We start from the raw sequence: 26515 nt of genomic DNA, 5'->3' as shown, positions 1-26515 counted from the left end.
GGGTTTGAACCGCCAGCCTTCTGGTTAGCAGTCAGGTGCCTCAGGCACTATGCTACCAGAGCTCTTTGCCCCGAGCTTTTCCTTGAGGAACACTATAGTTTTGGGTTTCACATTTAAGTCTTTGATCCATCTCAAGTTCATTTTTGTGAATGGTGTGAGGTACAAATCTTATTTCATTTTTCTGCAAATGGATCTCCAGTTTTGCCAGCACCATTTATTAAACAAGCATTGTCTTCCCCATTTAATGGATTTTGGCCCTGTGGGTGTTAGGAACATTTTAGTTACTGGGCTTTGTCCTTCTGCAAGCTAAGCCTACTTGATCACATGGGCACAAGGGTCCAGGTCTTACCAGAATTTCTTTCACGTCTTGAAAACCAGTAGCTGGAACACTGCTGAATTTTGGGAAAAGCCAAGAAGCCATCTCTTTCCCCTTCAGAGTATACCATCCTCTAATCTTTCCCATCTTTGTCTTGTAAATTGAATTGTTTTTTAAATTGAGTCAAAGATCATGTAGTCTTGAGAGTTATAGTTATATGATAGAACTTACCATATTCGACTTTCTTCTCAAATAATCTTATGCAGGTAGACCCCACTTTTCAAAAGTTTGCTTTACACCACTTTGCTTTTACAAAAACCCAACATTAGTACCTGTTTTCACTAGCCAAACAAAATCAAAAGAAGATTTTTACTTTTATGAGAAAAGGTAAAAAGTAAAGCTGTTGTTCAGTGTTTGTTTTGATGCAAGCCATTAAATAAGCAGCGCACACCCCCAAGCAATGTGAATGGTGTCACCAAGCTTTTTCACCAGGAGCTACACTAACCATCTCAGCATCAGGCCACATAGCTTTGAACTGTGTATGTGAACACTATACGTCAGTGTTATTATAGCTTTTATGTGTTATTTAGTTTGATTTGGTAGGTTATTTTTTGGATCTGGGAAAGTTCAAAATTTTTTCCCATGTAAATTAATAGTAATTGCTTCTTCTCTTTATGCCACTTAGGCTTCCTAAAGGTTTCATGTGAATGCTCTGCTTTCAGATAGTGGAAAAAAACCTGTATCTGTGAAGATTCTCAAGTGCATAGTTTCAACAAAATGATTGTGGACTCTCAAGCTCTATGTGTTTACAAAGTCAAGAGACCCTTGGACAACCTGCCTTTCCAGTGACCTTTGTAGAATCTCAAAATACCACTTGTCTATGATTTTCTCATATTTAAGAACTGGCTCATATTCAAGCTTTTTGAGTGTGAGTTAGCCTAGAGTTTAGGATCTGTTAACTCATTCTTAACAACAAGTTCAAACCATATAGTTTTCCTTGTGGCATTCCCTAGTCTGGCCCAGCCTACTGTTGTTCATGAGCCTCTCTCTGTCTACTTCAACCAGACACATCTACATATATCCTCTCAAATACACCTTCAGCATTCCTGCCCTTGTTTTTACTGCTGTCCTTGGTTGAAATGACTTTTGCTGGGTCTTGGCCTACTTGACTCTTGCTTACTTTTCTGAGTTCCATCTTTTTGAACATCACAACACATAATTTAATCCTCCTTCAACTTCCTGTAGTCTTAATGTCAAGATCACTTCTTCTCATTTTTCCTCTACTCTCTTATACCTTTGGTCATCTTTTCAGATATGCTTTTCACCTTGCCAACCAGAGTGTAAGCTCCTCAAAGAAAACAGTGACTCTTTTATTTCTCATGACAATTACCAGGATGCTTTTGATTATTATAACTCATTGCCATCAAGTTAATTCTGACTGATAGCCACCCTATAGGACAGTGTAGAACTGCCCTATAGAGTTTCCAAGGCTGTAATCTTTACAAAAGCAGAGCGCCACATCTTTCCCCTATAGAGCAGCTGATGAGTTTGAACCGTGGACCTTTGGATTAGCAGCTCAGTGCTTTAACTACTGTGCCACCAGGGCTCCTTTGGTTATTATAAATGTCCAATTAATAGTTGTTTGATGATTGAGGAATAAGTCATTGTTGCTACTACCTACTTATTACCTTATTCTCAAAGTCTATCAACATTTATCCCTGTGATAGAATTATAGATGTTAATGATGTTTATAACAAAAGCCAAGTTACCTGTAGAACTAACAGAAGTACAACAAACTTCTTTTGGAATAAGGAGCAGAACTAGGTAGAACACCACCATATACAAAGGCATAGATGTGGAGATGAGTATTGAATGGCCCTATGTTTTTGTTTCTTCCCAGATGTGGTCGCTCACCTGTCTACCGGTCCCGTGAAATGGCAGCTCGTGCCTTGGTCCCATTTGTTATGGTAGACCAAATCCCAAATACCATCCGAACTCTATTGGACAGACTCCCTGACTGCACTGACCAGTGTTTCCGGCAAAACCATATTCATGGGATGCTTCTCCAGGTGAGTAATGCTACCAAACAATGAGCTTTGGAATCTTGTGTACTGTTAGTAGTTGAGGTTTTGATAATTTTGAATTTTAACTTTTTCTGTAGAAGTATTTCCTAAGTGCTTTCTTCCTCACAAACATGAGTATAGTATTACATTCTGATTCTGCCATATCATCCTTTGCATTAAATTCTATGTTTACTACAGCATACTTTCCCTTTTGGACTTACTGACCTCTCTGAAAGTCTTGTCTTTTTCATCAAGTAAGCTTGAAGAACATTCTGGGTCACTCCTAGTTCAGGGTGAAGCTGTGAGCATTCTGTGGAAGAGAGGTTAACCCAGAAGCACAAGCTCTTACACATATCAGGAAGAGTTTGCACAAAACCACAGTGCATGAGATGAAGATACCAAACCTTACTTTTCTGTTGTTCTCTGTGCTGCAGATGATAGTTTTTTTTTTTCCTTTAAGTTTTATTTATTTTGATGTTGTTGTCGAGAATGTACACAGCCAGTAAACTTCTTATTGGAACTGCTGTTTTTTAATTCCTAACTAAACTTGGGGACAGGTGGTACTGGTCACACATGTTGTTATGACTGCTGTAGTCAGTCACATTGGGGCAGAGCTACAGGTGGAATTTAATTGTCAGGCCATGTTCCTGATTTTTGAGCACAGTTGAGAGATGGACATGAATTCCTAAACATGTTATAAACCTGAGGTCTGTGCTGCTGACATGGGAGGCAGTGTGTAAAGTGGCTGTTTGCTTCTGGAGTCTGATTGCCTGTGTGTGAATCTCAAATCCACCACTCATTACCTGCGTACTGTTGTACTTACCACTATCTACTGTACCTCACTGCATCTATCTCTTCATTTTTGAAATGTAGATAATAGTAGTGTAGACCTCATAGGGATTTTATGAAGATTACATGAATTGATACATATAAGTGCTTAGAACAGTGCCTAGTATATAATAAGTGCTGTCTGTCTATCTATCTACTTACTATTTTTTTTATGATCATAATGTTAATGAGCATCTATTTCAATGAAGATTAATAGTTCTAGTAACTTCCCCCAGATGAGAATACAAGATAGATTTATCTTCTTCCCTTCTTTCTTAGCTTGTTTTATGTATTCTACAAATATGAGTTGAGTACCTACTTCTTAGCACTATATCACAGACAAAACAGTGACTAAGTCAGTCCTTGCCTTGAAGGAGCCAGGAGACTAGTAGGTAAAAAATGACCTGGAAAACAGACAATCTCAATGTAGCATAGTATACACTGGTAGCACACATAATAGGGGTTACTGAACTTCTTTGGGACATCTGGGATAGCTTCCCAAGGAAAGTGACATAAATCAGAAAGCAGAAGAAGCTGGCCAATTGAGGGAAGGGAAAGAATCTGCTTTGAGGAAAGAGCAGTATATAGCAAGGCTCAGAGTGCGTGAGAAGGCACTTCTGGGAACTGCACTTCTGGGAACTGCCAAATGTGGGTGAGACTGAAGTTCTAGGTTGGCAAGTCTCAGTCTGATCTCAGGATGTCTTTATACTCTTAAAAGCTATATAAAAAAAACAACACAACCATTGCCATGGAGTCGAATCGGACTCATAGTGACCCCTCCTTGGGTTTCTGAGGCAGTATCACTATGGAAGTAGGTTGCTCAACCTTCCTTCCAGGGAGTGGCTGGTGGGTTTGAACCGCCAGCCTTCTGGATAGCAGTCAAATGCCTTAGGCACTACGCCACCAGAGCTCCCCTTAAAAGCTATGTTGTTGTTGTTGTTGTTATGTGCCGTCGAGTCGGCCCCGACTCATAGCGACCCCTCCTTGGGTTTCCGAGGCAGTATCACTACGGAAGTAGGATTGCCCAACCTTCCTTCCGAGGAGTGGCTGGTGGGTTTGAACCGCCAGCCTTCTGGTTAGCAGTCAAGTGCTTTTAGCCACTATGCTACCAGAGCTCCTAGAGGACCCCAAAAAGCTTTTGCTCACGTGAGTTAGATCTATGAATATTTAATAATAAATTAAAACTCAGAAAATTTTAAAGCAGCAAAATTCAAAAGCACATATTCCATCAATCATTAGTGCTGACATCATTACACATCATGTAGCCTCTGGAAATCACCCCTGTACACTCATGAGAGATTAAGAATGAAAGAGGAAACTAAGATCTTAGGATTATTTTGAAAATAGTTAGATAATGAGGACTTCCTAAAAGGATTGTGTGCCCCCCAAGGGTCCTAGACTGCACTTTAAGGTCCTCTGCTCTGTGATATACACATCATGGATCTTTAGCAGTTTCTTCACTATAAATGCTTCTATAGAGCTTGAATTGCTCATATCTGTTGAGTCTTCACTATATTCCTGTGATAAAGAGAGGGGCAAGGGTTATCTTGGTTTAAAGGTCACCATTTAGTCAGTCAAATAAATTAGCTTTCTTGATTCTGTCAGGCTCTGTTGCTTTTCTGAAGGGACAGAGCTGGCACAAATGAGTAACGCAGAACAGGCTTTTCAAAGTGTGAACCACAGATTATGCAGCTAGCTGAGTTACAAGGAAGCTCAGATTGTCAAGGACATCAACCATCAGATTTTCTTTGCTGATGATCCACTCTGGACTGGGCTTTGTCAGAAGTGCTCTGATCGGGATTGCGTCTTTTGTTCTTTCACCAGTTGTATACAGGCATACCTAGGAAATATTGTAGGTTTGGTTCCAGACCACCCCAATAAAGTGAGTATCACAATAAAGTGAGTCACACAAATTTTTGGTTTCCCAGCGTATATGAAAGTTCTGTTTACACTATACTGTTGTCTATTAAGTATACAATAACATTATAAAAAATTTGAAATATTGTGAGAATTACCAAAATGTGACACAGAGACATGAAGTAAGCACATGCTCTTGGAAAAATAATGTCAATAGACTTGCTTAATGCAGGTTGCCACAAAATGTCAGTTTGTAAAAACTGCAGTATTTATGAAGGGCAATAAAGCAAAGTGCAATAAAGCAAGACATGCCTGCACAGGGACCTCTGAGCTTCCTTTCCCACACACACCATTAGAAGACGTGGCTTGTGTTTCACTAGTCTGCCCAATAACAATACGTGGGTCTTTTGATCTATCTCTGGGCCGCCTTTGATACTCACAGATTTACTTCTGCTAGGTAAAATGTGAGAGGGAAATGCTATGGAAAGGAAAAATCCTATATGGCTCTGGAGTGGTTATGGCTATTTGTCTTGTTCCTAAGAGTTGATGAGATGAAGAGCTTGTTGAAAAACAAAATTATGGGGATGAATGATATTGTGTTTGTGTTTGCCAAACTGATTACTGTCTTTATAAAGGTTGATTTAACCTGGTTGAAAAAAAGGTAGGCAAAGGCATGTGAAAAGGCTTTGTCTGCTCATTTGGGTATCTCCTCTGTGTTGCAATATTTCTGTTTTACCATGTTCTTTATGGGGAAGGCAGAAAGAGTTAATGTGAGGAGGGCTTTTTACTCTCCTTCCTACAGTTTATAGATTCCTCTCCACATAAAATTACCTTTGAAATCAGTAAAAGGTTTGCACCTGGAAAAGAGATCTCAGGGATTGAAAGGAATGATAATCTCCAAGGGACCTTGAGGGCCAGCTAAGTAAATATAAAATTGTTATTTTTTCAAAAGCAGGAAATCATTTTGTAATCGGAAAACAAATTCTTTCACAGAACATTTTCTTGAATTATACATTTGACTTCTTTGAAAAATGTTTACATAAATATATCAAATCCCTGAGTGTTTCTATAGCATACCTTGAAAACAAGAAATATGCTGATCTCTGAAAATTTCTGAGACTGTGGAAGAAAGATTTAAATTACAGGATATGCAAAAAAGAAAGAAAGAACATGTGGGATTCATTTCTTAATCATTTTAAAAACCAGAGGTTCATAATTACAATGTTGAAATGGATAGAAGTCACACACATGAAAAAAGGTGAGATTATACAGCAGGTTCATAAGAGCCAGTGGTAAATGACATTAAATCTCAATAAAAGCTAGATAAGAGCTATGGACATTACCTCATTTGGGAACAACACTGGCTGCAGGGATACCCTGTCTTGTAAGTAGAATTAACCGTCTGTTTTTGTGGCCAAAACTCCCACGTTGAGGACTTAACATTATTACTAGGTTATTTATCACTTCAGGGAAATCATATTGGAGTTCAGAAAGTTCTGTTATGTTGAGGAAGAGTTTGGGTGACAGTTATGAGAAAAGATTCAGATCTCCTGGATACTTAACTCACGTTTTATGTTATATACACCAGTATGAAGTAAAACTTTAAGTTTTGAATTTTCTCATTTCCTAACTATTTTGGTTATGTTTCTGATAATATAAATATAGAAGTTTAAGAAATAAAGAAAGCGATCCCTGGTTTTTCTTAAATTACACTCTTTCGTATGGCTAAACTATTTTATTATTCAGTTGAGGTAATTTGGCCTGTGTTGAAGCAAGTAAACTGCCTTCCATTTTTCCTGGATATCCTAGGTGAAACTTTATTGTATGTTTGGTTTTTTGTTTTTTCATTTAATTTAAATAATCAGCACAATTCCACAGATTCCTTTGCATTGACAAACAGAATCTACATTTTTCTGTCTAATGTTTGCATTAAAATTTGGAGTTTTTACCAACACACCCTGTTGAACACTTAAATTCTTTCATTTCCCCTTCTCTCCTAACCCACCCATTTGGAGCCTTGGTTTCTGCACTTTGAGAATACTGAGTCAAAAAGATTCCACTTTTCTGTCTGTGGAGCCAAGCAACAGTGCTTCGTAATTGGGTTAACATGAAATATTCACTGGGGATGGACTTCATATTGAAAGTTTTGAAAGTGAAGTATTGAAAGTGTGCTGTAGAGAAGTAACATTAACATTTGTTAAGCACTTCCTGTATTCCACATGCATTACATATGTGATTTTATGAATAGTCTTAGCCACCCTACAAGGTAGGTAGGTGTTATTTTTGCCTCTCCTCCCCTTGTTTTTTTTTTTTTTTTTAATGAGGAAATTGAGGTAAGCCTGAAAGGATGATTTGCGTAAAGTCACAGTTAAGTGTTAGAGATCAGATAATAACCTCTGAAGTCTGTGCCTTTTTTTTTTTTTTTTTGCTTCAGAACATGCTGCCTCTCTGATACTTGATGTGAATTCAACTTTTATGCCTAAAGAAACCAAGCCAAGAAGCCATTTCAGGTGTTTTTTATCCTTTGTCACTCATTGGGTCTCTTTAAATCTAATTTGATATCAGACCACAACACTGGGAACAAAGTAAGCTCTTCACTTTATAGAGAAAGGTAGAGGAAGTCAGTGAAATCTAGAGAAGGTACAACTTTAAAAAATATTATTGTACCCTCCTTCCCTCTACTAGTATCTCTCTCATCATTTCCTTTTAGTCTTCCATCTAACACTTCTACCCTATTCTGTCCTGTAGGGTCACTATAAGTTGGAATCAACTTGACAGCAGTGGCGTTGCAATGGTTAAGTGCTCAACTAATCAGAAGGTCAGTGGTTCGATCAAAGCCACTAGCCATTCTGTGAGAGAAAGATGTGGTAGTGCTCTGATAAAGATTACAGCTTTGGAAACCTTATGGAGGCAGTTCTACTCTGCCCTATAAGGTCACTATGAGTCGGAACAAACTCTACAGTACACAGTAACAGCTGCCTTGAAATACAGAATCCTCCCTTGGAACCTAGGTTATGGCCAAATCCACAGTTGCCACATCTTCTGTCATTCTTGAGGGTTTAACAAATCCTCTAAGCTTGGACAGTCATAGGAATTATAGATCCTAGGCATGGGGCTGATGGGACCACAAAAATATGATAGGGATTAAATTCAATTCATCATACACTGTGTGACATCCTCACACTAAGCCAAGTCTATCATAGGATCTGGTGAAAACACAAGAAGCTTGCCCTTAAGGCTCTTATTTTCCAATGAGAAGGTTGTAAGTTAGAAGCCCGGAGAGCCAAGTGAGCCCTCAGGGACCAGGGAGCAAACATGTAACAAATGGAGACAAGGCAAAAGATAAAACAGCCAGGCAGAGAGAATATCAGACATAAATCAAGACTCTGAAACTGAGCCCATTTTTGCTTTAGAATATCTGGAAAGGGACCCAGATATACTCTGTACTGGGGCTAGAGTCAAGGTGCAGGTAGGAACAAGGGTACTGGGCTGGAAGGGACAGCAGGAAGACACAAATAGAGGCAGATCTTGGTATTACCTTTGTGAGAAAGAAAAGCAGAAACCTATGACAGAAGAAAAGATAGATCAGTTTGTTAGTTGTGCGAAGGAATAACTGTAAGAAGCAGGGATCCATCAAATCCATCTTTCCATCTCTGCTGCAGAGAGGAGCAGTGGAGGCAAATAGAAAGTCAGTGAGAAAGGCAGCCTTAAGTATCAGCTTCATCAGAGTTTTTTAAATAAGGAAATGAATGTTTATGGAAAAGATTTTTCACTAATGTTGTGTCAAAATTTATGATTAAACAAAATACAAAAATTATCAATTCTAACTGGTTGGATAGAGTCTGGTGGAACCCCCAAGACTGTGGCCTCGGGTTACCCTTCAGGCCTAGAATTGGATTCACTCCCATGGATTGGCTCTCAGTTCAACAGTAGAAAGACCTTCTTGCTGAACACCTATCCCAAGGGGCATCAGAGGGGCAGAATTCTCATAGAGGGAAAGCTGGACAGATAGGAGTACATAGTTAAGAAAGGCATCAAAACCAAAAACCAAACTCTCTGCCATCGAGTCAGACCCGACTCATAGCAACTCCTCCTTGGGTTTCCAAGGCAGTATCACTACGGAAGTAGGTTGCCCAACCTTCCTTCCAAGGAGTGGCTGGTGGGTTTGAACCTCTAGCCTTCTGGTCAGCAGTCAAATGCCTTAGCCACTGCACCACCAGAGCTCCCAAAGAAGGGCACAGGGAGGGAGTAATCACAAGGACAGGAGGGGAGGAGAGTTTGTTACGGCCAGGAATGGTAATCAGGGTATGAATTCAAGTGTACATGAACTGTTGAATGTAAAACAAATTTTGTGTATGAATTTGTACCCAAAGCACAATTTGTTGTTGTTACATGCCGTCGAGTCAGACCCAACTCATAGCAACCCCTCCTTGGGTTTCCGAGGTGGTATCACTACGGAAGTAGAGTGCCCAACCTTTTTTCCCAGGAGTGGCTGGTGGGTTTGAACTGCCAGCCTTCTGGTTATCAGTCAAGTGCCTTAGGCACTATGCTACCAGAGCTCCTGTAAAGCACAATGAAACTAAAAAAGAAGAATTATTATCAATTCTATCTTTAAATAAAGGAGCTCTGGTGGTGTAGTGCCTAAGGCATTTGACTTCTAACCAGAGGTTGACAATTCAAACCCACCAGCCACTCTGCAGAAAGATGATGGGGCAATCTCCTTCTGTAAAGATTTGCTGCCTGAGAAACCCAATGGAGGTTGCTATGAGTCGAATCAACTAGATGGCAGTGAGTTTGGTTTTTGGTTTCATCTTTAAATAGATAAGAACCATGTAAGACTACAGTTTATACTTTAAGAATTTTATTAGCCTTTTCATATTTATTGAAAGGACAGAATTTTGAAACATAAAGTAAGATGTCAAGTTGTTCAGAAATGGAACATTTCTTGATAAGTTCTATTCAGTGAGCTAAGATGCCGGCCTATCTCTGTTGTTGTTTAGTTTCTACACAGAAAATACAACTTCAGAACCAAAAACAAAAGCATGAAGTTATGCTGATGTTGTAAGTTATAAATGGGCTACTGGTCAGTGTGCTTTTTCTGGCATGAGTCATAATTTAAAGAAAATGCTCACTGTTGTCACTAGTGGCCAGGCTTACTCTTTCTTCTTGAGGACTTATGTTGGTGGGAAAGGAGACAAATCTAAGTTGCTTGGAAGGTCCCCAGTACAAGAAGGGCTAAGCAGAACTTCTCAGTTGACATGACTTTAGGTGTGCCAAGACAGGCATTGGTTCTTCCAGCTCTCAGAGAGTTAGTTGAGTAAGCCCGGGGATGGGGGTGGGGTGGCTGGAGACTCCAGGCCACCCTCACCTGCAGCTGGGAGTAGCCCCATGTGTTTTATCCCACAGTGCCAAAGAAAGATTATTTCTATGTGTGCCTTGATGTGGAAGGGTTTGGGAAGCTATGGGCTCTTAAAAAAAAGGAAGAGCTAAACCTTGCTAAATTTTACCTTTTGACAGTACATTCCTTTCTGGATATTGGCCTGGGAAAGTCATTTTTAATTGAAATGCTACTTTTGAAGATGAATTAATTCCTTCCTTATAAACATCCAAAAGCTTTTATTTGCTGTGCATTACTTAGGGAGCATTCATTGGGTGCTGGAGATGGCTTTTCACTGCCAGATTCTGCAGCATCGATGGCAGTGCAATGTCATTGCTCCCTGGGCAGGGCACTGCTGCTTTTGTGTAGTGCTCCCAACTCACAGTATCAGCCAGGGCTGGGGAAAGAAGAGATTTGCCAGCTGATGTATCCTGAGGCATTTGTTACTGTGGGGGGAGGGAGGTTAGAGTAGAGGGAGTAATTAGGAGGAGTTATTGAGTGCCTACAAGGCACAATAAACCAACCAAACAAAATAGAGAGTATTATTCCCGTTTTATTGATGGGAAAACTAAGGGTTAGAGAAGGTATAAGATTTGCTGGAAAGTACATATAGGTAAATGGCACAAAGTGGAGCTGGAATTCAGACCTAGGATTGTCTGCCTTTTGAGCTTGTGTGGTTAACATTACACTATACAGCTTCTCTGGATGAAGAAAAGAACATTCTCAGGAAAGGGTTACTCTCTCTGAGGCCCTGTTGTTGTTAGGTGCCATCGAGTTGAGTTTTGACTCATCGTGACCCAGTGTGACAGAGTAGAACTGCTCCATAGGGTTTTTTAGGCTGTAATCTTTATAGGAAGGAGCCCTGGTGGCACAGCGGTTCAGCTCTCGGCTGGTAACATAAACATTAGCAGTCAAACCCACCAGCTGCTCCACAGGAGGCAGTTTACTTCTGTAAAGATGTACAACCTTGGAAACCCTATGGGAAGTTCTTCTCTGTCCTGTGTGGTCACTATGAGTCAGAATTAACTCAATGGCAGCAAGCTGTTTGTTTTTTTAAAAAAAATCTTTATGGGAACAGGTCTTGTTCTCCACTTGAGCCACTGTTGTTGTTATTAGGTATTATCGAATCAGCTCTGACTCATAGTGACCCTATGTACAACAGAACAAAACAGTACCTGGTTCTGTGCTATCCTCACAATCCTTGGTATGCTTGAGCCCATGGTTGCAGCCATTGTGCCAGTTTACCTCATTGAGCATCTTCCCGTTGTTCACTGACCCTCCTCTACTCTACCAAGCATGATATTCTTCTCCAGAAAGTGTTGCCTTCTGACAACATGACCAAAGTAGGTGAGATGAATTCTGGCCATTCTTGTTACTTAGGAGCATTCTGACTGTACTTCTTCCAGGACAGGTTTGTTCATTCTTCTGGCAGTCCATGGTGTTTTCAGTATTCTTTACCAACACCATAATTCAAAGGCATCAATTCTTCTTCAGTCTTCCTTATTCATTGTCCAGCTTTCAAATGCATATGAGGCTATTGAAAAAACCATGGCTTGGGTAAGGCACACCTTAGTCCTCAGTGACATCTTGACTGCCTAATACTTTAAAGAGGTCCTTTGTGCTACTAGGTGGATTCAAACCACTAACCTTTCAGTGAGGTGCCTAACCATTGCACCAACAGGACTCCTTTCAAGATGTGGTGTAAAATGGAAATTGATGTCATTGTCTATTCATTCATTTGTTCTAAGACTTTTGATTGAACACTAACTCTGCACCAAGCACTGTTCTAGGTGTTTGAAATACATCAGAGGACAAAACAGAAAGATATCCCTGCTCTCAAAGATCACTGCTCTCATGGAGCTTACATTCTAAGAGGGGAAAGACAGACAATAATACATGATATAATAAAATGTCTATTTTATTATAACTTATTACAATACATTAAAAGGTAAATTATATAGTTTGTTAGAAGATGATAAATCCTGTGGACAAAAAGAACAAATAGTGTAGGGTAAAGATGGGAGCTCTGGTAGCGTAGTGCCTCAGGTACTTGACTGCTAAACCAGAAGGTTGGTTCAAATGCACCAGCCACTCCTTGGTAGGAAGGTTGTGCAATCTACTTCCGTAGTGATACTGCCTTGGAAACCCAAGGAGGAATCACTGTGAGTCAGGTCCGACTAGATGGCACATAACAACAAAGAGAATCAGGATTGGATAGATTGGAGAAAGCAGATGGCATTATTAAATGGTGAAGCAGAATAGTCATTGTTGAAAAGATAACATCTAAGCAATCCCATCAAAAGATAAGGGGAAACATTTTGGAGGGGGCTGAATTATTTGTTTATTTATTTATTTTTAAATTGTGATTTGGGTGAAAATTTACAGAGCAAATTCACTTAACATAGAGCAGTTCACATACACTTTGTCTCATGACATGGACTACAATTTACTCCAATGCAACAACTCCCCTCCCACTTCCTCTCAATAGTTACCTCTTCCCAGTGTCCATCCCTCCATGCACTCCTGCCCCCTGAGCTGTCTCCCTGTGCATAAATAGCCCCTTCTTTCTCCCATGATTGATCTCTCCAAGGAGTGTATCTACCTCAGGTAAATGTTCAACTCATATACCTGTCTTGTGTTTGTCTGGAAGCCACATGTGTGGATTCAATTCCAGACCTGAAGGGCAGCAAGGGGCCATAGTCTCAGTGGTTCCACCAGGCTCTATCAAACCAGCAAACCTAGTCCCCCCCCCCCTTTATTTTTCCAAATGATTTTGAGTTTTATTCCATATTGTTCTCCCTCTCTATCCAGGATCTCCTACATAGATCCTCCTATGAGTGGTTGACAGTGGTAGCCAGGCACCATCTAGTTCTTCTGGTCTCATAGTCATATAGGCTGAGGATCGCATGGCGTGCCAGTCACTAGGATGAATTCTTTCCATGAATCTTTGGTTTTCTTCATTCTTCTTTGCTCTGGATGAGGAGAGACCCATCATTGCATCTAGATGGCTCCTTGCAAGCTTTTAAGACCCTAGTTGCTACTCACCAAAGTAGGAGGTAGAACAATGTTTTGTGTAGTATATTATGCCAATTGAGCTTGATGTCCCTTGTGACTATGGTCCCGAACCCACAGGTTCAACTACTTGGTCCCTCTGGGTAGCTGACTGAGACCAAGAAGTGACTACAACCTTGTCCCTTGTCAGCTCTGCTATACACCTGGGAATTCAGATCATACAAATACACTTTACAGGACCATTGTCTGCCAACCCTATACATGGTCTTGGGTACACTCCCTGCTTCATAGACATACCTAATAGTTATGCCTGAAGGTGAAACATTTTTGTAATAAAAAGCAAACTTAATATCATTTCTCCTGGAATTGAGTTGATTACAGACATCTATACGCAGGTATGCCAAGAGTATGCTTGAAACTACCTTCAACTGGAGAGATGTGCCAATGCAGTAGGCAATAATGGACATACAAGGTCAGGAAGGATGCCATTCCTTGAGTAAGCTAAGAGCTCTATAAAGTGAAATACTCAGGGTATAGGTCTTAGAGTTAATGGGGTGGGTATATGAAGCCCAGGGTGTCTCTGAGTGGCACAAATGGTTAAGTGCTCAGCTTCTAACAGAATGGTTGGTAGTTTGAATCTACCCAGAGGGGCCTCAGAAGAAAGGACTGGTGATCTTTTGAAAGATCACAGCCTTTGGAAGTCTGTGGGGTGCAGTTCTACACTGACACATAGGAGCTTGCCATGAGTTAGAATCTACTTGGTGACAGCTGGTTTGGTTGTTTTACGTGAAGCCCCTTCCCTGTAGAATCACAGTGGGCCAAGTCATGGTTTCCATGAGCTTAGGCAAAGGGAAGAGTTTCCAGTACATCACTCACTGCCTCTGCTTTCCAAAATGATCTTTACCTTCTTAACTATCTATACCAGGGCCTTAGTGATGTGGAGAATGTTTATTTATTGCTTTATTTAGCAACTGTTTGTTGAGTGGTTATTAAGAACATAACACTATGCCAACTGCCCTGGAAGATACAAAGAGAAGCTAATATGTGACATGCTTTCTGCCCTCAAGGAGCTTATGAGCTTCCTTGAAAATAAGTCATACCCACCAGAAACAATCAAACAGAAATAGATAGCTGCAGGTGATGTCTACCAAACAAGTGGCAGAGACCTATAAAAGCTGAAAGAAGTCATCCCATGTAGTGGTTAAGAACATGGACTGAAGCCAAATAGTCTCATCTGAATCCTGGCTTTGTTGCTTGCTAGCTATGCTACTCAGGGTGAGTTACTTAATCTCTGTTCCTCTGTTTTTACCTCTGTGAAATTGGATAATGTAATATCCTACCTCATAGAGTGCTTGTGAATATTAAGTGAATGTATGCATAGGTAGTGCTTAGCAAGGTCCCTGACATGTAGTAAGTGCTCATTTAAACCAAACTAAACCAAACCCACTGCTGTTGAGTTGATTCCAACTCATAGTGACCGAGTTTCCAAGGCTGTAATCTTTACGTAAGCAAACTGCCTCATCTTTCTCCCATGGAGCAGGCTGCTGGGTTTGAACTGCCCACATTTTGGTTAGCAACCCAATGCCTTAACCACAGCACCAGCAGAGCATCTTTGCTCAGTTAATGTTAGTTGCTATTATTACTACTTGCTGCTGCTGCCACTGCCACCACCCTCATCACCACCATCATCAATAGGAGTTTGTAATGCAAAAATGTGAAAACCACTGATATAGATAGTAGTGAGTGAGCAATAAGGTAAAGAGAACTGTGTTTTGCAAAGATTGATGTTGTACTTGAAATAATACTGTCAGGGTTTCTACTGATATGTGAATGTGTTTAAGAAAGTGAGATGAGTCAATTTTCAGCAGTTTCGACTTGTGTTAGCATGTTTCACCAAGAGAGGTTCCTCTGGGCAGTTGCTGTGTTCTGTACTTTATGGTAGAGCATATTAAAGGTTCTCATGGCTGAGATTAGTTCTGATTTTTAAGGGTAGAGTTCCTGCCTGTCAGGTTGTTACTTCTTGCACCTGCTTTGTTTTGAATTACATCCCCTCTCTCAGAGCCCATAAGACACTTGATGAATCAGGAAAGGAACACTGTCCTGCTGTCCCAGACAAAAGAGTCTTTTACCATTCAGAGGGGAAGATTTGAAGTTCATAAAATGAAAGGAAGATATAGGATCCTCCTAGATAGATTATTCTAGCACTTTTGGGGATTCATTTTTCATCTTGAAAGACATGCTTTCCATCCCATCGCAGCCATTTTACTCTTACTGTTTGAGACTTTTTATGACTGAAGCTAACTCTAGATGTAATTTTAAAATACAACAAAGCAAAACATCACACTGTGTGCACATTTTCCAAACCAAACCAAACACACTGCTGTTGAGTCAGACCCGCCTCATAACAACCCCTCCTTGGGTTTCTGAGGTGCTATCACTACAGAAGTAGATTGCCCACCCTTCCTTCCAAGGAGTGGCCTTAGGCACCAGCTTCTATAATTTCCCAGAATCTCTATAAAATATCTGATGGTATCTGGTCCCATTATGTGATGGGATTTATTGAGTGATTCTCCCATCCAAAGAAAACAGCTTTATTTTTTGTTTGCTTTTAGTGTATGTATAGTAGTCTATGAGGCCAAATATATACTTTGGTGGTTTTTATTGAGGTGGCATTTTTTGGGTTGCAGAGTGTATATGCTTGTCACATAGCTCTTGCATTTATTTAGAGCACCTAGTGTATTAGTTCCTAAGTACTCAGTTGGCTGTTTAACAGCACTGTGATTGAGTATAGCCAGACAATTGGGCAGCAGCCCCAGGGTCCTGAAGTAAAATCAACCCATGGGCCAAAAGGAAAAGTTAAATAAGTAATCTGTTTGAAACTACATTATTGTTTGTGATGTTCTCATATTTCTCTATACAGTGTATCTCTACCTACTCAACTTTGTTCTTCCATGGCAGAGTTTCCAATCTTGACACTACTGATATTTGAAGCAAGGTAATTCTTTGTTGTAGAAGCTGTCCTGAGCCTTGTAAGGATGTTTAGTAGCATCACTGGTCTCTACCCACTAGATGCCAGTAATACCCTCTCCCCAGTTGTGATGGAAAAAAAATGGCTCTGGACATTGCTGCATGGCTCCAACTCAACTCAACTCACTGCCGTTGAGTCGATCTGACTCATAGCAACCCCTCCTTGGGTTTCTGAGGAAGTATCACTACGGAAGTAGATTGCCCAGTCTTCCTTCCGAGGAGTGGCTGGTGGGTTTGAACCACCAGCCTTCTGGTTAGCAGTCAAATGCCTTAGGCACTATGCTACCAGAGCTCCTTCCACATGGCTCCAGGGGGACAACCTGGCAGTATCACCCCTGGTGGAGAGCCTTCGTTCTATGATATTTGTGGATTTTTTCCCATCCTCCTGTGAGGGAGGGCAAAGTGTGATGCAGGAGTTTTAAGTACTGATGGTCATGAAGGAAACCATTCTTGAGCCAAGAACAAATTATGACTCAACAGACACATGAGCTGTGCAGAGGAATAAGAGTAGAAACATGAAACTCAGACTGGAAATCACAAAGGAGTCATTTTTCTTCTCTCTCTCTTTCTCTCTCTCTCTCTCTCTCTCTCTCTCTCTCTCTCTCTCTCTGTCTCTGTCTCTGTCTTTGTCTCACTGCTGGAAAACTGCTGTGAACCTGTAAGCCAGCTCACTGTTAAACTCTTAGCCTTTCATAGTTTGCTTCATATCTGTGGTAGTTCAGTTTGTGTGTCAATTTGGCTGGGCGTGGTTGCGTGGCTGGGCAGCTGGATATAAGTATTCCCCATGATGAGACTGATAATCAACTCCATGGTGGAATCTACTGGAAGCAGCTGAGTAGCTGCCTTAGCGAATGTGGTCTGCTTCATGTATTTAAACAGAAGCCTTGGGGAATGGTCTCTAGCATGTGGCACGCTTGGACCCTGCATATAGCCATGTTGTTGTTCAGCAGCCTGCTATGCTCTGCTGACCTTGGGACATAAAATAATGGCCTGCTGTGTGGTTTGGTAACATCAGGACTGTGCCTTTTTACTTGTCAATCTTGGGTTTGTCAGCCTCAGCAGCCAGCAGCTGCCTGAGTGAAGAGATGCCTTTAGCTTCAGTGGGCCAGGAGCTGGTAGCCGAGCTGAAGCCCAAGACTGAGAGGCTTTCACCCAGCCCCTAGAGCCTGGCACTTTAAACTTGGACTTAAAGCCTCCAGACTGTAAGAGAATAAACTCCTGTTTGTTAAGGCCATCCATTAGTGGTATATTCTTGTCAGAGCGGTACTAGGTAACTAGAACAGTATCCCTATCCCAACCTGATTCTGATCCACTTACATAATTTAGTTATATGCCACCTAATGTCCATCTTGGCAATGTCTGACTGCATATGTGTCTGTGGTCCCATGAGGTTCTGATCATCGAGTCAGTTCTGACTCATAGCAACCCTCATGGGGTTGCCAAGGATATAAATTTTTATGGAAGTAGATTGCCTCACCTTACTCCTGTGGAGAAGCTGGTGGGTTTGAACAGCTGACCTTCTGGTTAGCAGCCAAATGTCTTACCCAATATACCACCAGAGCTCCTTTAGGTTATGATAGAATTCAAAAGTCCCAGTCAGAGAACAGGATGTAGTGGATGTAACCGGACATAGCAAATTAACAGCCTCTTACATACAACACGTGCCTCTCACGTCTCTTATATACAAAGTGATTATGCTGCCAGGTGTATAATGGTACATATATGTCTTGATAGTCATAATAAACATCTGTGTTACTGGCTTATGTATGTACTGTACTGTACTTTCTATCATTATGTTTATATGATGTTTCCCTACTTACAGATAAGAAGTTTACCATATAACTGTGTGCTTTGATTAGTAGGCAGCAGCATGCAATCTCATGTATCACACATCTCTTGAGTGTTGTAATGTTTTCTCTTTGTTTAATTTTCTTTTGAAAACATTACCATGCAGGTTATCATGGCTCCCAAATGCAGGAAAACCAGTGCTAATGGTAGCAGCAACAAAAGGCAAAGAAGTATATATTTGGAAGGAAAACAAAAAGTTATTAAACAACATGAAGGTAGAACATCAGTGAATGCTATTGCTTGCAAGTTAGGCATGTTTGCACAACATCCAAATCACATAATGTCCTATTTCACAGAACATGTTGTGGACGTGAAGTGATACATACCTGTATATAGTGTTGACACTTCTGCACTCCTCAGACTCAGCATATAAAATTCTAGGTTCTTTTTGCCTAGGGGAGCTTTAGAAAATGCCACGTAATTACAATTTTCTTATTTTCGCTTGCAACACTGATTTATTGCTGGGTAAAACTGCTGTCTGTTTCCTTGAGCCTCTCTTGGGTGGGGCCAAGGGACTGTGTGGATAAATCTTCTCTGAGATTAGAGATTCAAATTAATGTTCAGAAACTTTCAGGTATGTGAAAAATATGAGTTCTTAAAGCACATCCTCTTTTAGATATTTTCAAGTAATTCTTTCATATGCTTTTTAAAATTTATTTAAAAGAGAAAGATAGCTACAAATAGTAAAATGGAGTCTTTCTATTTTTGATAAAGGTACATATTTGAAAAAATAAGCAAAGTGAAATCTTAATTTAATTTCTCTCATTGTTCTATCAATAACGTGCAGTTTTGGCACCTCTTCACATCAAGTGAATATGGTTGGTAACTCCAGAAAGATTTTATACATCTGAATGTTTTAGTAAATGTTTTTTTTTTAATATATCTTTTAAAATTACTAAATTTTACAAAGCTAATTTATCTCTATCATATTGATTACAAAGTGCCTAAGGCATTTGACTACGAAGCAGAAAGTTGGTGGTTCAAACCTACCAGCTGCTCCACAGAAGGAAGACTGGGCAATCTACTTCCATAAAGTTTTACTGCCTTGGAAACCCAATGGGGGTCCCTATGAGTTGCAATCAATTCGATGGCAGTGTTTTTTTTTTTTTTAATATTTATTACAAGTGTGATGGTTATGATTATGTGTCGACTTAGCTGAGCCATACTTCTCAGTGTTTTGGCAGATGTTATGTAACCATTTTCCTTTTTGTGATCTGATGTGAGCAGCCAATCAGTTGAAAGGGGACTTTCCTTAGGGGTGTGGCCTGCATCCAATGTATATGATATTCTTGGCAATCAAGAACAAGATCAGTCTTGTATCGTAACTCATCATCCTCTCACCTCTGTTTCTTGGGACATGAGCTAGCATCCTGTGATCTCATCTGCAGATATTGGGATTCACCAACTCCTGCCGTCTATTTAGGGGTGGGTTACTCAATAAGCAAGGTAAACATGGGCTTGCTTGTGCTTGCTTACTAATCTGTAATAAATAATTTCACATTTTCCATCAAATGTGGTGAAAAACATGTGAAATTGTTTATTGTAGATATGGTGAAAAATATGTGCAACTGTTCCCTGCAAGTTATTAAGTAAGCACAAGTAAGCCTGTGCTTACCATGTTTATTGAGCAATTCACCCCCGTGCCTGGCCTGCTGATTTTGTGTTCACCAGCCCCTGCAATCACTGAGTCAGGAGAAGCCCCACCCTGAAGCCTGAACCACAGATTTGGAACTTGACACCCTCCAGAGTTGCATGAGCCATTTCCTTGAAATAAAACTCTCTCTTTATATGCTTCACTAGTTTTGCTCTCTAGGGAACCTAGCCCAAAACAACACACTTTTCAATTAAAATATAAAGAATCAGTGAGAATATGGACAGTCCATTACATTTTGTAGAACAAACACATGGGCAGTGTTTTTAGGTCTTCTCACTTTTATTAAGAAACGTATTCAAGTGGACCACTTAAATTCTTCTTGCTATTGACATAAAACATACATTGACAAACATTTCCCAAGTGTTTTTTGATTTTGCAAAACTACCTTTGGGTAATGAGCTCTACCAAAGCCATCCTCAGGGTTTTTCTTGTCTAAATTGGTAAGAAGGAAAAGTTAGTTTGTTTGTCTTATATAGATGCTTTCCTTATTTGCCTTGTTTATTTCTGTGCTCCACTAGACCCTCAGATAATAATCCATTTATTGTTCAAAATCATGTGTACATTAGCTTCTAGAGTAGTGCCTAATATTCTGACCCTGTGGCTATCCATCACCATCTTCATCTCCCCCATGTCCCATACACTAATCTTTGCTCTTGGGTTATTGGCAGTTAAATGTGCTTCGTATGTGTTACTTTTCCCCAGGTTATGTATCTCCTGGGTAGTATTTCTGTCTTAAATTTAGAAGTGGTTGAGAAGGAAGGCTATGGGGTCTGATTATCTGGGTTTAAATTCCAGCTCCACTACCTGCTGGCTAGATAGCTCTAAATAAATCATTTAGTTTTTCTTAGCCTTGATTTCCTCCTCTGTAAAATGGAGAAACTAATAGTAACTGTTTTCTGGAGATGGTTGAGAAAATTAAATGAGATAAATAGAGTGAGTCTAATCACTAGATATTCAGAGCAGTGAGTAGAGTTTGTTGGGGCAAGTGAACTGGTTGCTATTGAGTAGATTCAAACTCATGGCAACCCCATGTGTTACAGAGTAGAAATGTGCTCCACAGAGGTGTCTTGGCTGGAATCTTTACAGAAGCAGATTGCCATACCTGTCTTCCACACTGATGGGTGAGTTCAAGCTATCGGCTTTAGGTTAGCAGCTAAATGCAAACCATTTTCGCCATGGTTTTAACTTTTAGGGCAGGAAGGGGTTCTCTTTTGAACCCATTCAAAAGTCTTGTAGATTGTGGCCTCAGATTGTGGCCTGTATGTAGATGAGTCCCATGGTCACTCCCAAATGCAGCATCCTACCTCTTGTCAAAGGAGCTCTTCTGGTACAGTGGTTAAGGCATTCAGCTGCTAACCAAAAGCTTGGCGATTCAAACCCATCAGTTGCTCCACTGGAGAAAGATGAGTCAATCTAATTCCATAAAGATTTACAGCCTTGGAAACCTTATGGGGGTTACTATGAGTTGGATTCGATTCAGTGGCACTGGGTTTGGTTTGGATTGGTTACTGCTTCATATTCCACTTTTTTTTTTTTTCTGATCATTGAGAGGGATGTGTGTTAGATACTTGAACTGGTGGCACTCTGGAGCAGTTAGGTATGGACAGGTATCAGATGTTTCAATATTGGACCCAAGTTCATATTGGATAGGTAATCCTTTGTTTTCATTAGGATCGCTATCGTTTTCTTATTTGGGATGCCTTTTTAATCCTCATAAGTAAAATTTCCAGTGAGAGAGAATATTTTTCATTAACTTCCTAAGAATCATATTTCAAAAAAGAGTTCTAAAATGGTTTGCTTGGAGTTAGTTTTATGTCAAATGGATTTAATGGGTTTTTTTTTTTAATTATGACTGAGAATTTTCAAGTGCCAGAAAATTCCATCAGTTTTGTTAATCTTCAAAGAGATCAGTATAATTAACATCTAAATTTGCTGGTGAATATTTTTTTTCCTTATTCACTACTTAGGCCTTTTTAAAGTGTCTTTATTTCTTATAGATGATAAAACAGATTTTACTTATAAGTTTTTGTCAGTTTATAACAGACTTTATGCCTTTCTTTTCTTAGATTCCAGGATATAATACCAAAACCAAACCCACTGCCATGTAAGTCAATTCCAACTCATAGCAGCTCTATAGGACAGAGTTGAATTGCCCCATAGGGTTTGCAAAGCTGTAAATCTTTATGGAAGCAGACTGCCTCATCTTTCTCTCGCGGAGCTGCTGGTGAGTTTGAACCACTGACCTTTTGGTTAGCAGCCATATGCTTTAATCAGTGTGCCACCAGAGCTTCTTCAGGATATAATAGCAAGTTTTAAATCTAATGTCGTTTCTAAATTGCAGTTTCAGACAGTTTCTCATTTTATAATTGATTTTTCCAAATACATGAAGCACTTGCTTATCTAATTAGCTAACTTCTTTTTATACTGAAAAGCATTATTAATTGATCAGTTTATTTAAGAGAGAAAATTTAAATAGTCATCAGGTCTCATATGTAGATGTGTGTTTGGAAGACAGAGATGAGGGAGTAATTTATACTAAAATTCATAATTGAATGTGTACATACACATGTGCATTTAGGTCCATGTTCCTCTAAGGAAATGAGTTAGAGCTGTAATATAACCCATACCCACCAATTCAGAGGTACAAGGTGATACCTTTCTGAAGAAAATCCACACCAGCACCCTTCAGCCTGTAATCTCCTCTCAGCAGTAGGGCTCTCACTCATTCTCCTCCAAGATGTCATGTGAGAAGGAGGACCATATTGCTCTACAAATGTATTTCCAGGATCAGCACTTCATCGGCTCTAGATTAATGTATGAGTCACTTTGTTAATCATCTGCTATACTAGCTTTTCCTTCTCTGTTGTTTCTCTGACTTCTACTCTTCTTCCTGAAGGAGAGCTCAGAATGAGTACAGGTGCACAGCTCTGAGCCACTTGTCTAATTCAGAAGTTAAATCTTAGATATCACTGCATTTAAAATCATATACAGGTGGGAATGGTGTGTGTTTGTGTTAGAGGTTGGGGTGGGAGTGGTGTTGGAGACCTAAAAACATCTACAGTTTTGTCTACAAAATGAAAATAACAACAAAAATAGTTTCTCATATGAGCCTACTTCAGAGATTGTGTTCAAATGAGTATTTTTGATATTTGTGATTACTTGAAGGATTGACCTGTTCAGAGATGGAATATGTTACTGTTGAGTATAGTGAGCATTCATTCCAGAGGAGTTAGGCATAGTCTAGAGAGCTTTATGCAGCATTGGCACCACCTGGGAGCTGATTAGAAATGCGAATCCTGGGCCACCGCAGCTCTACTGAATCCGTTTGCATTTTCACAAGATCCCCAGTTAAATTTGTTTGTTCTTTAAAGTTAAGAAGTATCAGTCTAGATGAACCTTTTTCAGAATGCTGTAATACAGCTCCAAGAAGTAGCTGAGTGGTTAGACTAACTGATCCTAATATTTGGTAACTGATTATTCTTTTGAAGGGGAAGGTTGAAGTCATGCTAGTTACCTTTCATTAGCTTAAAATGCTGATGCTAACTCACAGGTCTTGCTATACCTGAGCCCATTGTTACAGCCACTGTGTCAGTCCATCTCATTGAGGGCCTCACCCTTTATCGTTGACCCTCCATTTTATATATATATATATATATATATATATATATATATTGCTTTATTTTCACTACCTCTTTATTTCACAGAGAAGATAGTGAACTCATGGAGGACAGAAATTGTGCTTTACTTGTGTTTTATCTCCAAAACATCTAGTACTTAGCATGTAATAAGCTCATAGGTTGGTTTGTGTGATTAGCTTTTCCAAGAATTAGTTTTGATATTGTTGATCATCTCTGTGTGGTTGTTTTCTATTTCATTAATGTTTGCTTTCATCTTATTTCTTTTTTCTACTCTCTTTTAATTTAATCTGTGGTTCTTTATCTAAATTCTTGAGTTGGATCTTATTTCATTAAATTTTATCTTTCCTGTTTTCAAGTATGTATATTTAGGGCCCAAATTTCCCTTTATGTAATTTTAGTTTCATTCAACAAGTTTTGATAGACAATGCTTCATTGTTATCCAGTTCTAAATATTTGGAAAATTTAATTATGATTTATTTTTTAACCCATTTATCATTTTTATCAGTTTTTAATTTCAAACATATATGTCTGGGGTATTCTTACTGTTTTTAAATATTACCTCTGGTCAACACTCATAATCTGGTCAACATTCATATCATAATTATCATAATGATAATCATTTCTTTGGAATTTGTTGAGACCTCCTTTATGGTATAGTAATTGTGTACATTACGTGTTTGAAAGACCATGTTAATTATGTTATTTAAATCTTATATTACCTTGCTTGCTGAAAGTGAAGAGGACTTGAAGCATTTACTGATGAAGAGCAAAGACTGTAGCCATAAGTATGGATTATACCTCCACATAAAGAAAACAAAAATCCTCACAACTGGACCAATAAACAACATCATGATAAATGGAGAAAATATCAAAGTTGTGAAGGATTTCATTTTACTTGGATCCACAATCAATGCCCACAGAAGCAGCAGTCAAGAAGTCAAACAACATATTGTATTGGGGGAATTCACTGCAAAACACCCTTTGAAAGTGTTAAAAAGCAAAGATGTCACTTTGAGGATTAAGGTGCACCTTACCCAAGCCATGGCATTTTCAATTGCCTCATATTCATGTGAAAGTTGGACAATGAATAAAGAAGAGTAAAACCTCTGAATGATGGTGTTGGCAAAGAATATTAAATATACCATGGACTTCCAAAAAAACAAACAAATTTATCTTGGAAGAAGTATCGCCAGAATGTCCCTTAGAAGCAAGAATGGTGAGAATTTGTCTCCTATATTTTAGACATGTTATCAGGAAGATCAGTCCCTGGAGAAGGATATTGTGCTTAATAAAGTAGAGGATTGGCGAAGAAGAGGAAGTCACTCAAACGAGATTAACACAGTAGCTACAACAATGGGCCCAAGCATAGCAACGATTATGAGGATGGCACAGGACCACTAGTGTTTTATTTTGTTGTACATAGGGTCGCTATGAGTCAGAACTGTTAGACAGCATCTAATAATGGCAGGAACAATTTTTACTGGTAGTTTCACCTACTTAATCTGTCAGTTTTTGAGTGTTACATTAATATATCTTATATGTGAATTTGTCTTGGTAGATAAAGATCTACTAATTTTGGTATATCAGTTTGAAGCAGTGTTCTTGATGTGTTTAGAATGTTCATGATTGTTAACTTTTTTGGTTTAAAGATTTTTTCCTTTTATCATTAAGTAATTCCATCTTTATTCCTATTTATGCCTATTGGCTTATTTTTTATTTTTGTCTAATTTTAGTATTAAGGAGCTCTGGTTGCATAGTGCCTAAGGCACTTGACTGCTAACCAGAAGGCTGGCGGTTCAAACCCACCAGCCACTCTTCGGAAGGAAAGTTGGGCAATCTACTTCCGTAGTGATACTGCCTCAGAAACCCAAGGAGGGGTCGCTATGAGTCAAGTCCTACTCGACGCCACATAACAACAAAAACAACAACAACAACAATTTTGGTATTGCTGAACCAGCTCCTTTTTTGCTTAGTGTTTATCTGTTATATCCTTTTCACCTCTATTTTCATTCTTTCTTTGTCATTAAGTTTTAGTTGTCTCTCTTGTAAGCAGCATACACCTGATATTATCTCTGTATTTAATGTGATTGTGATTATCTTTTGTTAATAAACTTCTTACTTTGTTATAGTTTTAGATGTACAAAAATGTCACCACGATAGTACAGAGAGTTCCCACATACCCATCAGCCAGTTCCCCCATTGTTTATCATATTACATTACTATGAAATGTTTGTCACAACAGAGGAAGTAACAAGAAACTCATGTAGTGCTGTGGTTAAAGCATTGGACTACTAACCAGAAGGTTGGTGGTTTGAACCCACCAGCCACTCTGCAGGAGATAGGTGAGGCAATCTGCTTCCATAGAGATTTATTGCCTTAAAACCCCCATGGGGCTCTTCTACTCTGTCCTTTAGTGTCACTATGCGTTGGAATCAACTTGATGGTGTTGGCTTTCGTTTTATTCTTTTTCTTTTTTTAAAGGAAGTGACCAGTATATTACTATTAACACACTTTGCTCATATTTCACTGGTTTTTACCTAATGTCTTTCTTGTGTTTCATGATCCTATTCGGATTGCCACATTACATTTACTCATCATGTCTCCTTAGGCTGCTCTGTTCTATGACAGTTTCTCATACTTTTCTTGTTTTTGATCACCTTGACATAGTTTTGAGGATTATTGGTCAGATATTTTGCAGAAAGGCCCTCAATTTGGGTTTGTATGACCTTTATTTATTTATTTATTTATTTATTTCATAGTTAGACTAGGATTATGCGTTTTGGGTAGGAAGGCCACAGAGGTGACATGCCATTCTCATCACAGCATATCAAGGGTATATACTATCAACATGACTTAGCATGTTGATGTAAACCTTGATCATACGGCTTAGAAATA

General features: G+C 39.4%; 1 protein-coding gene across 1 annotated transcript in view; it reads left to right on the top strand.

Annotated features, from left to right (window-relative positions):
* THADA (THADA armadillo repeat containing) overlaps positions 1-26515 on the top strand; it is a 621172-nt gene that overhangs the window by 367838 nt on the left and 226819 nt on the right. The window contains exon 28 of the mRNA XM_042781470.1: positions 2217-2385. Within this exon, the coding sequence (XP_042637404.1) occupies positions 2217-2385 (169 nt within the window). The remainder of the gene's footprint in view (positions 1-2216; positions 2386-26515) is intronic.

This window comes from Orycteropus afer, unplaced genomic scaffold (assembly GCF_000298275.1).
Source record: "Orycteropus afer afer isolate SDZICR_OR568_19922 unplaced genomic scaffold, OryAfe1.0 scaffold00124, whole genome shotgun sequence".
Taxonomy (NCBI): Eukaryota; Metazoa; Chordata; class Mammalia; order Tubulidentata; family Orycteropodidae; genus Orycteropus; species Orycteropus afer.
Note: the sequence above shows the minus strand (reverse complement) of the source record. Positions and strands in the feature narration are given on the sequence as shown.